At 48.7% G+C, this 11703-nt stretch overlaps 1 protein-coding gene across 1 annotated transcript; it reads right to left on the minus strand.

Moving 5' to 3' along the window:
* Positions 1–6779: 6779 nt before the first annotated feature.
* On the minus strand, positions 6780–10183 carry LOC124661774 (BTB/POZ and TAZ domain-containing protein 2-like). The gene is made up of 4 exons (XM_047199659.1): positions 10020–10183; positions 8255–8570; positions 7330–7637; positions 6780–7216 (listed from the first exon to the last, which is right to left on the minus strand). Exons 1-4 carry the CDS (start codon positions 10166–10168, stop codon positions 7003–7005), a joined length of 987 nt encoding a protein of 328 aa, XP_047055615.1. The 5' UTR covers positions 10169–10183; the 3' UTR covers positions 6780–7002.
* Positions 10184–11703: the final 1520 nt, after the last annotated feature.

Here is an 11703-nt window from a genome sequence, read left to right on the forward strand (position 1 = left end):
CGGCCTTATATACAAAGTTTGGGCTAGTTTGCCCGTGTATCTGTAATATAGTAGGATACGTGTCGATTAGATAGAGTTTGGCTCGTGCCCGGTTGGGATTATTCCCACGATAGAAAGTCTACGGACTATAAATATGTATCTAGGGTTTCTGAAATAAACAACAATCACGTTCACCACAAACCAATCTAGGCGCATCGCCAACTCCCTTGTCTCGAGGGTTTCTTCCGGGTAAGCATCATGCTGCCTAGATCGCATCTTGCGATCTAGGCGGCGCACGTTTATTCGTTGTTCATGCGTTGCTCGTATCGAAGCCTTGTTGATGGCGAGCAACGTAGTTATCATAGATGTGTTAGGGTTAGCATTGTTTTCATCGTATCACATGCTTTAGTCCATGCAACCCTTAGACATCTAGCCGCCCTTACACCTATCATGGGTGTAAGGGCGGCACCCCGCTTGATCGTTATTTAGTAGATCCGATCCGTTATGATCGCTCCTTGTTCTTCAAGGATTAGTTTAATATCTGCATAGTTAGGCCTTACAAACGGGTTGAAGGATCCAGTGGCGCGTAGGATGTAGTTTGCTAGCCCTAGACAGGATGTTCCGGGGATCAACTTCATGTTGGTTTTTAGGCCTTGTCTAGGGTCGGTTTACGATCACCGTGCGTGGCCGCCAGGCTCAATCACGAGTAGGATGTTCCGATTATGTGGTGAAAACCCTAGATCGTAGTAGGTCGTTTTAGCTTTATTTCGATCAAGCAGGACCACCATCTGATCGTACACCTCGTACGGATCATGGGTGGATCGGCTCCTTGAGCCGATTCACAGGACAACCTCAGAGCCGATCGAGGCTCGTATTTAATGTTTACGTGTATGCCATGCAGGAAACTAAGCGAGGCACATCCATCACCTTCCTGATCAGGTATAGATCAGGTGGCACGCCCTTGCATCAGCATCGGACGTGCGTGCCGAGTCTTTGCGGGCCGTCGCTCGGAGGGACCAGGGCCAACCGCAGTCCTGGGAGCCTCCCGGCTCTACCGTGTTGCCCGTCGCTGCTCGCCGGTGGGTTTCTGACCGCAACAGTGTCCACTCCGGGGCACCAACAGCGGCCCCACTTGCCAGCACCAACCAACGTCAACTAAACGGGATTCCTTCCGTCCGAGCTCCTTCTGCGGGTTTCAGACAAGGTTTTGGGGAAAACTGAGGAAAAACTAAGGGGCTGGGGAAAACTGAGCACAACTAAGGAGCCAGGGGCACGAAAATAGAAATCCCAATGAAATATATACTACGGATGACGTTTCCCAACGCGTCCAATAATGAGGCAGAATATGAAGCCCTCATACATGGGATGAAGATGGCAAAGGCGTGTGGCGCAACTCGGTTAAAAATCTTCGGCGACTCCCAGTTGGTGGCTCAGCAGGTGATTAGCAAGTGTGATGCAGTCAACGACGGCATGATAGCGTACAATGAACTCGAAAAACTCTTTGATGGCCATGAAGTCAATCACATCAGCAGGCTCAGCAACGACGAAGCCGATGTTTTGGCAAACATCGGCTCGTAATTGTTGCCGATACCACCTGGCGTTTTTTGGGAGGAAATAAGTGAGAGATCAACTAAGGCAAAAAAAGCACCGAAGCAGCCGAAGAAAAAAGAAAAGGTCAAGGAAGGCTCGGGTGCTCCAGCAGCCCAAGAAACAAATACATCGGAAGATGAGGAGGAACCAGACGAAGTTATTATGATATAAGTTCCATGGATGCAGGTTTACGTGGCATAAATCACAAGGAAAGAGATACCCGAAGATCCAGTAAAAGCACGGCGAGTTTTCCGACGATCCAAGGCTTTCACCGTGGTCAAGGGAGAACTATACAAACGGAGCATCTCAGGAGTATTGCAGAGGTGCGTCACACCCGAAGAAGGACGAGTTATACTAAAAGATACACATGAGGGAGTATGCGGCCACCACGCAAGTAGTCGAGCAATAGTAGCCAAGGCTTTTCGGGCAGGATTTTATTGGCTGACAGCAGTGGAAGATGCAAAAGATATAGTACGCACGTGCAACACGTGGCAGAGATTCGCGGCTAAACCTCACTCTCCGGCAGCAGAACTGATGCCGATACCATTAGCGTGGCCTTTCGCACAATGGAGGCTTGATATGGTGGGAAAAATACACAAGTCCTGGCCAGGAGGACACGTGTATTTGCTCGTAGCTATCGACAAATTTACCAAGTGGATTGAGGCGGTGCCAGTAACTTCGGCAGTGAACTTCGTCAAGAGGATAGTTTTTCGATTTGGCGTCCCTAACAACATAGTTACGAAGAATGGCAGCAACTTTACTTCTCGATAATTCAAGGAGTACTGCGCAGAAGTAGGCATGAAACTACATTTTGCATCGGTGGCGCACCCGCAAATAAATGGCCATGTTGAGAAAGCAAACGACATTATCTGTCATGGCATCAAGAAGCGACTGCTAACACCGCTAGAGAAAGCACGCCACACTTGGATTGATAAGCTACCCAGTGTGTTATGGAGCATACGAACACCACCCAATACAGCAACTCAGGAAACCCTGTTCTTTTTGGTTCATGGAGCTGAGGTGGTACTCCCGATAGAAATAGAGCATAATTCTTCGAGAGTCGCAGAATATGTCGAAGAAACTTCAAGGAAGGCGCTAGAAAATGATGTCGACGCACTCGACGAAGCAAGAGCTGAAGTATTATCAAGAGTAACCACGCACCAGCAGAACCTCAAAAACTATCACACCCGACGGTTGCGGCCTAGGTCCTTTCAAGTTGGTGACCTCGTACTTCGGCTCACACAAGATAGCCATGAAAAATTCGAGTCTCCATGGGTGGGGCCATACGTAGTCACCAAAGTAATTCTAGGAGGAGCATACAAGTTAAAGGACAAGAAGACAAGGAAGGACGAGCCGAACCCGTGGAACGTGGCGCAGCTCCAACGTTTCTATGCTTAGGAAGAAGTCCATGTAAACATACACTGTATCTGAAAAGCTCGCAAGTTTTTAAACGCACTCTTTTCCTTTCAGGGCACCGAGTGGGGCTGAAAGGTTTTTAATGAGACGGGCTTGCGATGCTGCAATATAGCATGGTTGAAATAAAAAATAGTGATGAAAAATACTTCTCATATTTCTTAAAGCAACGCTCGGGGGCTTGAACCCGACAAAGTTACAATATATTCGACCCCAGCGCACCTGTCAATATACACGCTTTGGTTAACATATAAAACATCGCGAACAAAATAATGTTAATCGATATACTCGGGGGCTCAAGAGAAAAAGACAACATACAAATTTGCCTTGACTGTACACAAGTCTCGCAATAATTACAATATATACGATTTACAAATATACTCGGCTCAGACCAAATATATCGGGAAAATAGAAAATAGTCTTTACACAAACCTATCTATGGTCATGTTCTCTATGGCAGCGCGTATAATTTGCGTCGACTCATCGTAGCGATGATCTGTGAAGAAAGCAACGTCATACCGGAGAAGTTCGTCAATCATCTTCTCGACCACAGGTGATACAACTTCATTGTGCTTGTCGGCGCTCACCCTTCTCTTCGATGTCTTACGGTAAAGGATGTCGAAGACATTGTTGAAGTCCAATTTCGAGTAATAGATCCTCAGCCAAATTAGAGCAAATTTAGCACCAGCCACCAACTGCGCCTTCACAAATTCATGGATACTCTCCACATCTTTGAATTTATCCATCAACCCAGTGAGGTTTGCAGGCTGAGGGTTCCGAGAAAATAAAGCACTGTAGATCATGGCCAGAGTGTTGCCGAAAACATCACAGAACTCCCGAACTTGAGCGGCTCGATCCTGGAATCGAACGATTCGGCGAGTGTGATCCTTGCTCACCCAGAAGTCAATACCGTTATGTTTGGCAAGTTGGAGAAGGATTTCGACTCGCGCATTAACGCGCTGGTCTTCGGTGACAGCATCCAGAAAGGAACCTAGACTCATCCAAGAAAAACAAGATATGAGAAAACGCACAAATAATGTCGAAGCAAAGGAATGACCATCGCAACACACCCGCCATATCTTGACTTGCTTCAGTCATCAAGTCAAGCATGTAATCCTCACGCTGGGTAGCCCGCAAAGCATCAGCCACCGTAGATTCCTTTAACTCCAGAGCCTCCTGCACTTGTTGAAGCGCAGCCTGTTCACGATCCAAGGATTTTCGAGACCGATCCATAACAATTACAGCTTGCTTCTTCATAGATTGGAGTTGTTGTCGAAGTTCGGCTAGCTCTTGATGGACTGAATCATCACACGAAGAATCGTCTAAAAAACGCCGGCAAGTGTTCTCGTAGAGCGAGACGCGGCGGGCGAATAATCGGAAGGTCCAGCAGCCTGGATATAGTTATCAAAAATCAACTGGAAGAAAGAAATATCGACATAAATCATTCTGCGGGGAGCCCTTTTTCATTGATAGTCAATGTATTTACATAAAAGAGGATCCTTATAAAATTCGACTCCTAGCGAGCCGATATGAATAGTCGCGAGTCACAAAGAAAGCGACAACTACAAAAGGAAAGAAAAACATATGTACAGGTTGGTCTACTTGATCTCCGTCCTGGCAGTGCTAGTGGATGCAGCAGACTTCGGGTTCAGGAAGGTGAGGATTTTCTTCGAGTGGGGCTTGGCGTCCTTCATCAAAGCTTTCCACTTCTCCTTGTTCATCCCTTTGGGACTGCCAGCTTTCGCCCAGTCAACGTTCTGTTCGCTGCCGGTAACCAAGGCGATGGTTCCTCGACCCCAATCTTCAGGCTATCCTGACGATAGGCCAAGGAAAGATCCTCCTTACCCAAGAAACGTTGGACGAGCTCAGATAAAATCTCCGGTTGTGTCTCCTTAGGGAAGAAATGGTGGAAGAGGCGTGTAAACGCGGCACGAGCATTGGAAATGTTGGTGCGTGCCAAGTCGACGTTTAGCTCCAGAATCGAGAGAGCATCGAGAAGACGATCCTCGGCTTCTTCGTGAAGAGTAAATTCTTCACACATCCGCCCTACTGGTGGAAAACACGAGTTTGCCAATATTGGAGACAACCACTTAAGTTAAGGAAGAAGCAAAAGATAAAGGACAGTAAGCGCTTACTAGTGAATCTTCGATTTTGCGTGTCAAGGCGCGCCACTATGGCGTTTTCACGCTCGATTTGCTGAGCCTCTTTTTCGCTCAAAGCGTCCTCAGCAGTCTTGAGTCTCTGGCGGAGACCTTCGATAGCGGCAACATCTTTTTCAGCTTTCTCGCGAGCTTTTTCGCTGGATCTAAGCTTAGCTGCAAGTGCATCATGACGTTCTTCGGCTCGGTGGAGCGCGTCTAAAAAGAAGAAATCGGAAGGCAAAGATCCCTCATCAGAAGGCAAACAGTCATCTGGCGAAAGTATGAGTCGTATCAAGAACAATGCGGCTTTACCTTTCAGAGCGGTGGCTTCATCACGGAACCCAATGAATTGGGAGCCAAGGTTGATGAGATTCTTCATCAGAGGTTGTTAAGATACAAGGTTAGGAAAAAGTATAGTCAGTGGAAGGCAAACACGACAAAGGTAAAAAATCGGCAGAAAGAGGAACAATAGACAAGCAAAACAAAAAATTAAACCAAGAAAAACAAAAAAGGACTTACATCGTCCAGCAAGGGAGTCGAAGAATTCCCTGCAGCAATTTCATGAGTGTCGCCAGCCCCAGTCCTTGCTTTCTTCGGCGCAGGTGCTCGGGGCTGCAGGAGTTGATGTTTCTGTGTTTTGCTGAGGGGGAGGTGAAGATTCCGCAGCAGTGTGGTGGTCTTCATAAAGAACCATGGTATTGGATTTACTTGTAGGAGCCGTGCCATGAACTGCGGGTTCTTCCTTTTCTTCCTCTTCAGAGCTGTCAATATAGAAATATGAGTATTCCGGAGAAAAATGAAATGGGCAAACCACAAAAATAAAGTAACTCACGAGCTAATGGCGCCAGCTTCATCGTAGGGGTCGAAAGCACCCTCTTCTACAGGAGAAGATTCTTCGGCAGCCGGTTCAGTAGGTTTGGAGGCCCCGGAATCTTCGACATCGTTTCTCTTCCTCTTGCGCCCAGGAGAAGTGAGGTCATAGATTCGGTGATGTTGATGATGACCGAGCTGCACGAGTTGTGTGGGGTGTTGGTTCCTTCCTATTGTTGGTGCATTTGGAGGTGCACTCGCTTTGGCCCTCGGAGGTGGCGTCCACGGTACCATCTACAGGACTCAGCTAGTCGCTTGCCTTCGTTAAATCCGAGGCTCTCTTTGCAAAAGAGTTTTGCGACCTTCTCGGCAGTTTGGAGACGGCTATCTCTTGATATGGTAAAGAGATTGTGCACCTTCAGGGAAGGATACGGTGACAAAACCAAGAAGGTGAGAGAGTATCTCAAATGCAAAAGCAATAAGAGTGGCACCACAAAGAAGATGCTCGCAACTACTTGATGGAGGATCTCATCTTTTCGGGTTGTCCAAAATCGCTGTTTTTGTATTTTCAGTGGGTTTCATTTGTGTGTGGTGATCTTTGTGTTGAGAGATTGTGACCACAACAGATTAAGAGAGTTGGTTGTTATGTCTAGGCGATCGAGTAGTTCCGGACTTTGTGTTTAGTCCGGGTGTTTGTGTAACAGTTTTCTTGTTTTTGTCTCCGTTTAAAAAAAAAAATCAAATAGTAGGGTCCATAGTATGTTTGTGCTCGGGCAACAAATGAATATGGGTCTGTCGAGACCCCCGACCCATTGCCATATCCCTTGCTACTAGCTTCTTGCTATGTTGATAAATCACATACTGTGCTCATATTGCAGTGCATGCGGTTTGTACAACACATTTCCGCCCGTCTCCTCTCACCCACAGAAGAATAACTTGGGATAATATAACTATTTTACATTACTCGACAGACCAAACATCTCAAAGACGGGCCAAAATTAGCCCCGCCTCAGCACACGCGTACACTACACATCTAAGCTACCTAGCTTGACTCTGGCTGATGATTTGATCAGCAACACATTGTCTCAAGTCTGAGAGCGGATTGATCCTCATGAACACATTCGGTCGACACTGCGGGGCTTCTCTTGGCGAGAGAAGACATGACCCTGACAGCCTTCACCTTCTTCACCAGAAGCCCCCACCTGCCGTCGCCGCCGTCGCCGGCCTTCGCCGCCGCCGGAACCGGCATCGCCTCCTTCTGCTCCTCCTTGCACTTGAACTGCCTGCACGATCAGAAATTCAGAGTACCAACGTCAGAAACAAGCTCCACATTGACCGATCCCTGCAAGTGTGATCAGTGATCACTGATCAGCAGCTACACGCGCTGGGTACTTACGTGCAGAGAGGTGTGTTGCAGTGGCCCTCGGGGAGGCGGCAGAGCGCGGCGTGGAGCCGGAGGAGCTGCCACATCTTCTGGCACCGCGGGCAGCTGGAGCGGGTCTGGCACCGGGAGAAGTGGCGGATGAGCAGCTGCAGTCCCCGGCAGGTCGCGTAGGACGGGCACGGCGTCGTCGCCGGCGCCTGCCCCACGGGGCCGACCTCCGTGCAGCCGTCCGTGCAGATGTGGTGGAGGCTGTCCATGGCGCCGCTGAGCTCCATGTACACCTTCTGCTCGGCGCTCTTTCGCCTCCACTTGCGCCGCCGCTGCAAAGCCGGAACAAATTTCAGTCAGTTCATCAATCATCATACAGTTATAAAGAGTAGTTCAACACCCAACAAAAAAATCATCGGGGTAAATTGATTTGATCTTGACGTCGTTAAGCAAGAAACGTGTTTGGTTTTCCCCAACCTTTGTCAAATCAAAAGTTTGGTGGGACTATGTGGTCGTCGTAAGCACTAAGCAGTAGGCGTGGCCTCTGGGTTTCCACCTAGATCAAATCGTTTGGCGTGACCGTTTCGGAGATGTGAACATTCACCGGCCATTCCGCTCGCACTCGGCGTGGATTGGACGTGGACGGACTGGCCGAAACGACGTGTGCAGCATGACGAGGTCTCACGCACACGCACCGGCCAAGCCCGGGAGAGCTAACAGTGGTGTCATTTCTCAATGCGATATGTCGGCCCGGACATCCCCAGTGCATGGCGCACCGAGACATCATCTTTTGCTGCACTTTCGCATCATCACGCACGCCACCGCTCATGGAGACACCTCAAATGCCGACACGAATGTCCCACATTGATTTGTAAAATTTTACAGGAATTTCACTACTAGAATCATGAATTCTCGTTCGTCGTAGCAATATTTCAGCACTAGAACTTACCATGTCGGCGTCGTGCAGTCGGCTGAGGATGTCGAGTTCCTGCCAGGGGTCGTTGTCGCAGAGGAAGCGCCATGCCTCGGTGCGCTCGACGGCCCGGAACTCCTTGGCGAGCAGCCTCATGCAGCGGAGGTGCAGCTGCGGCGCGTCGCAGAGGTCGGCGAGCTGCAGCGCGTCGACGACGGTGCCCGGGGTGAGCCGGGACCCGATCGCCTCCTGGCACCACCGCTTCAGCCACGGCACGCCGTAAGCATGCGCCAGCACCAGCAGCTGCTCCGCATACTTCTCGACGTCCTCGTCGACCACCTCCCCATCACGCCTGCCATTTGTTAAAAGTTTCATCATAAGATTAGATTATCGTCCTCAGCTAGCTTGTCCACTCGAAAACTACAGTCGAAGAAGAACAGTTCGCTCAGCAGACAGACAGGCAAACGCGTTGTGAATTGTTGTAATATTGGACGGTGCGGCCATTTGTCCATTCAGAACGTTCCCAGCAGAAAACTAGGCAATGCTTCTTCCGTCTTGTCCATTCGCGATCACAGATAAACAAATTTGTACTCCGTCTCTGTATCCACACCAACCAGAAGAGATTTGCGTGCTTTCTTAATTTGGTGGCAAGTATAGCAGCTACGGTCGGTGATGGCGCCCGGCTGGCAGCCTTGGCTGTGCCTACGGCAGCAACAAGAACTTGTGGCCGGGGCCGCCTCCGAGCTACGGGGGGGTTCCAACTAGGCAGGCGCTAACCGCCGCACCAACCAGACCACGGAAGGGAGACGACAAAAATAATATCAACTCGTTTTTTTGTCTACTTTTCTCCTTTCTTCTCCGCCGTCCGTGCCTGGCTGCTGCCTAGCCCAGCCTCAGAAAACTCCAAGTTTTGGATGCAAATTGACGGCGGGGTGTTGTATGGCTCGGCTCCAGGCGGCGAGGTTAAGGTTTTATCTCTACAACGTCACTTCACTTGGCTGTGTCGTCTCGCCTATCGTGACCAGACAAAATTGGCAAGTTGGCCGAGTTGGGGTCGCCGCTGAAGGCGACGAGAGATACAGTGATACATCTCGATCGATCACCCTGGCGCGAGTCATGTGGAGGTTCACTGAATCGACCCACAGGCGATGCGGTGATCGCTGGTTGGTCAGGTTAATGGAGCTAAAAATATCTGCTCATGTGGAGGTTCACTGAATCTACGTACAGCAGTACAGGCGATCAACAAAATATCTGCTACTGCATTTTGGCAGCTTATTAGTTGTACTCGTGGAGGCTGGCTTTGTGGTTCCCCTCCGAGATTGCCTAGCTGATGAATCCATCTGAATCTAGATTCTTATTTGTTTTGGGTGAGTCGATCAGGAGAATTACAGATTGTGAGATCCTTCAGCAACTGCTCCCCCAATTGCGAATGCAAGAAAACAGAGCAGAGACCTTAATTAGGCCTCTGCCAGATCTTTCAGCTAGACTGTCAACGAACGTGGGTTAATTACTACTACGCGCGCTAATCTTTCCATTTTCTCCTTCTCTGCTAATAGTGCTGGCAATGACCTGTTATTTTTTCACCGCGTGTTTTTATGAGCTTTTATTGTACCGCGTGTGCTATTACTGCTACTAATAAGCTGTCGTTTTTAACCTCGTGTGCTAATACTCAAAAATCCAGCTGCTAATGATTGTCCGCTGAACAACAACAGACTTTGGCTTGCCCAAGGTTGCAAGAAACGCATGTGCCTAAAATAACAGTAGCAATTCCAGGGAGGCGACAGAGGCAACAGCACGGTACCTGCCGGCGTAGAGGAGGCGGACGAAGGCCGCCGCGACGTCGTCGGTGACGCCGCGGATCCGGACGACGGCTCTGCCGGGCTTGCCGCTCTCCTTCACCCTCTGCAGGCGGCGCTGCAGGATGCTCTCCAGCACCGGGGACGCCGACATCTGGTTAACAAAACAACAGAATTCTAACTTCAGAAAGGTTCTTCGATTTCTGAAGACCAGCTAGCAAATCCAATCGGGATAGCTTGCAAAAAAATTAGCAGAGTAATGCGCCAAGAAACGGAAAGGTAGCCGGAGAAAGAGTCTTACAAGGACAGACGAATGCGCAGGGATCTTGCGGCGGCTGCCGGTGGTGATGACATCAACGTCAGAAGGGGCGGCGGCGCCGCCGTCGGGGCGTGGTGCCTCAGGCATGTTGTGTGAAGGATAATTGAGTGAATCCCCAAGGATAGATAGGTAGAGGAAGAGGGCCGGAGACGAAGAAAAGCGCAGGGGAAATATCTGGGAACAGAGAGAAATGTTGGGGCGGCGTCGCTGGCTGCGTGTGGTGTCGGAGGAGGCGGATCGCTGCGGGCCTTCCAACGTTTATATAGACTTTGGCGGGGAATGGAACTCCACCGAAGCGGCGATTGCCCATCGCACGTTTTCAAATTTGCCCCTGACAGAAATCGTTTTCTCGGGGAAGTCGTGGCTTCCGCCTCTTCGGGGTTGCTTCTTCGCCTTGTTTATGCCGTGCTGATTATTAGCCTGTGGAATCTTCGGAAAAAAATATTAGTCTGTGGAGAATCAGAACTTAAAAGACACCAGGTGTACGTGTACCAGTGCTGATATTCGATTGGTTTTTTTGAAATATTAAAATAGATTAGGGTACATGCATATGGGTTTTTATATGCTTGCTCCAGCCCAATCTGTATTTTCTGTGGAAAAGTTGATTCACGTTTTGGCACATGCTTGATCTGATGACACCTTTCATCTCTATTCAACAACAGCCCTAAACTTTATAAAAACTATAAATATGTCACTAAACCATCTAGGGACGACCGCATACAATAATCACCAACAATAGCCCTAATCTTTATAAAAATTATAAATATGTCATTGAATCACCTAGCAAACGACTGCAGACATTAGCATGAGCCGAATGCATGCCACCGTCCTTTCTCCTTCATCCGGAGCCAGGTAAAACTTCGCTTAGTAAAGCTCGTTGTAGTAGACATACATGAAGTCGTCGTGCATATGAACGAATATACAACAGAGACATCTGCATTGGGACTGTGTATATTGTCCTAATTTAGTGGGGTAAATTTGTTTTAGCTGCGCTCGTTCATAAAACCATGCTTAGCCTCGATTATTCTCTCTCACTCGGGTTAGGACAAGGATTATGATAGAAAACCATAAACTAATATCAAAGGGAGCAGCACCATGGATTCCTTGGTTGTTATGTTTTAACACGTGGGCATGACATGCTCAAAGAAACCCATGAGGAGAAAACCTAATTATATCTTGATTGAGGAAGCCAAAGGCTTACGGAGTGCATGCTAGGATGTCTTGGCCACCTACCAACTTATCGCCTCATCTTAACACGTTGGTGAAGTAGTTTGTGTTTGCAGTGTGACTTTTATTGTTCAGCTATCTGGAATCTGCTTTCTAGGAGGGCTGCCCCCACATGTTTAATTTTTTCAAATATTAAAATACAT

This window comes from Lolium rigidum, chromosome 6, assembly GCF_022539505.1.
Source record: "Lolium rigidum isolate FL_2022 chromosome 6, APGP_CSIRO_Lrig_0.1, whole genome shotgun sequence".
NCBI lineage: Eukaryota > Viridiplantae > Streptophyta > Magnoliopsida > Poales > Poaceae > Lolium > Lolium rigidum.

Excerpts from the sequence above, each read along its gene's own strand:
- LOC124661774 (XM_047199659.1), bottom strand. The coding sequence starts at position 10,168 with ATGTCGGCGTCCCCGGTGCTGGAGAGCATCCTGCAGCGCCGCCTGCAG. Across the intron at positions 7,638-8,254 it reads GACTGCACGACGCCGACATG|CGGCGGCGCAAGTGGAGGCG; the intron begins GTAAGTTCTAGT and ends CCGGCTTTGCAG. Across the intron at positions 7,217-7,329 it reads TGCAACACACCTCTCTGCAC|GCAGTTCAAGTGCAAGGAGG; the intron begins GTAAGTACCCAG and ends CTGATCGTGCAG.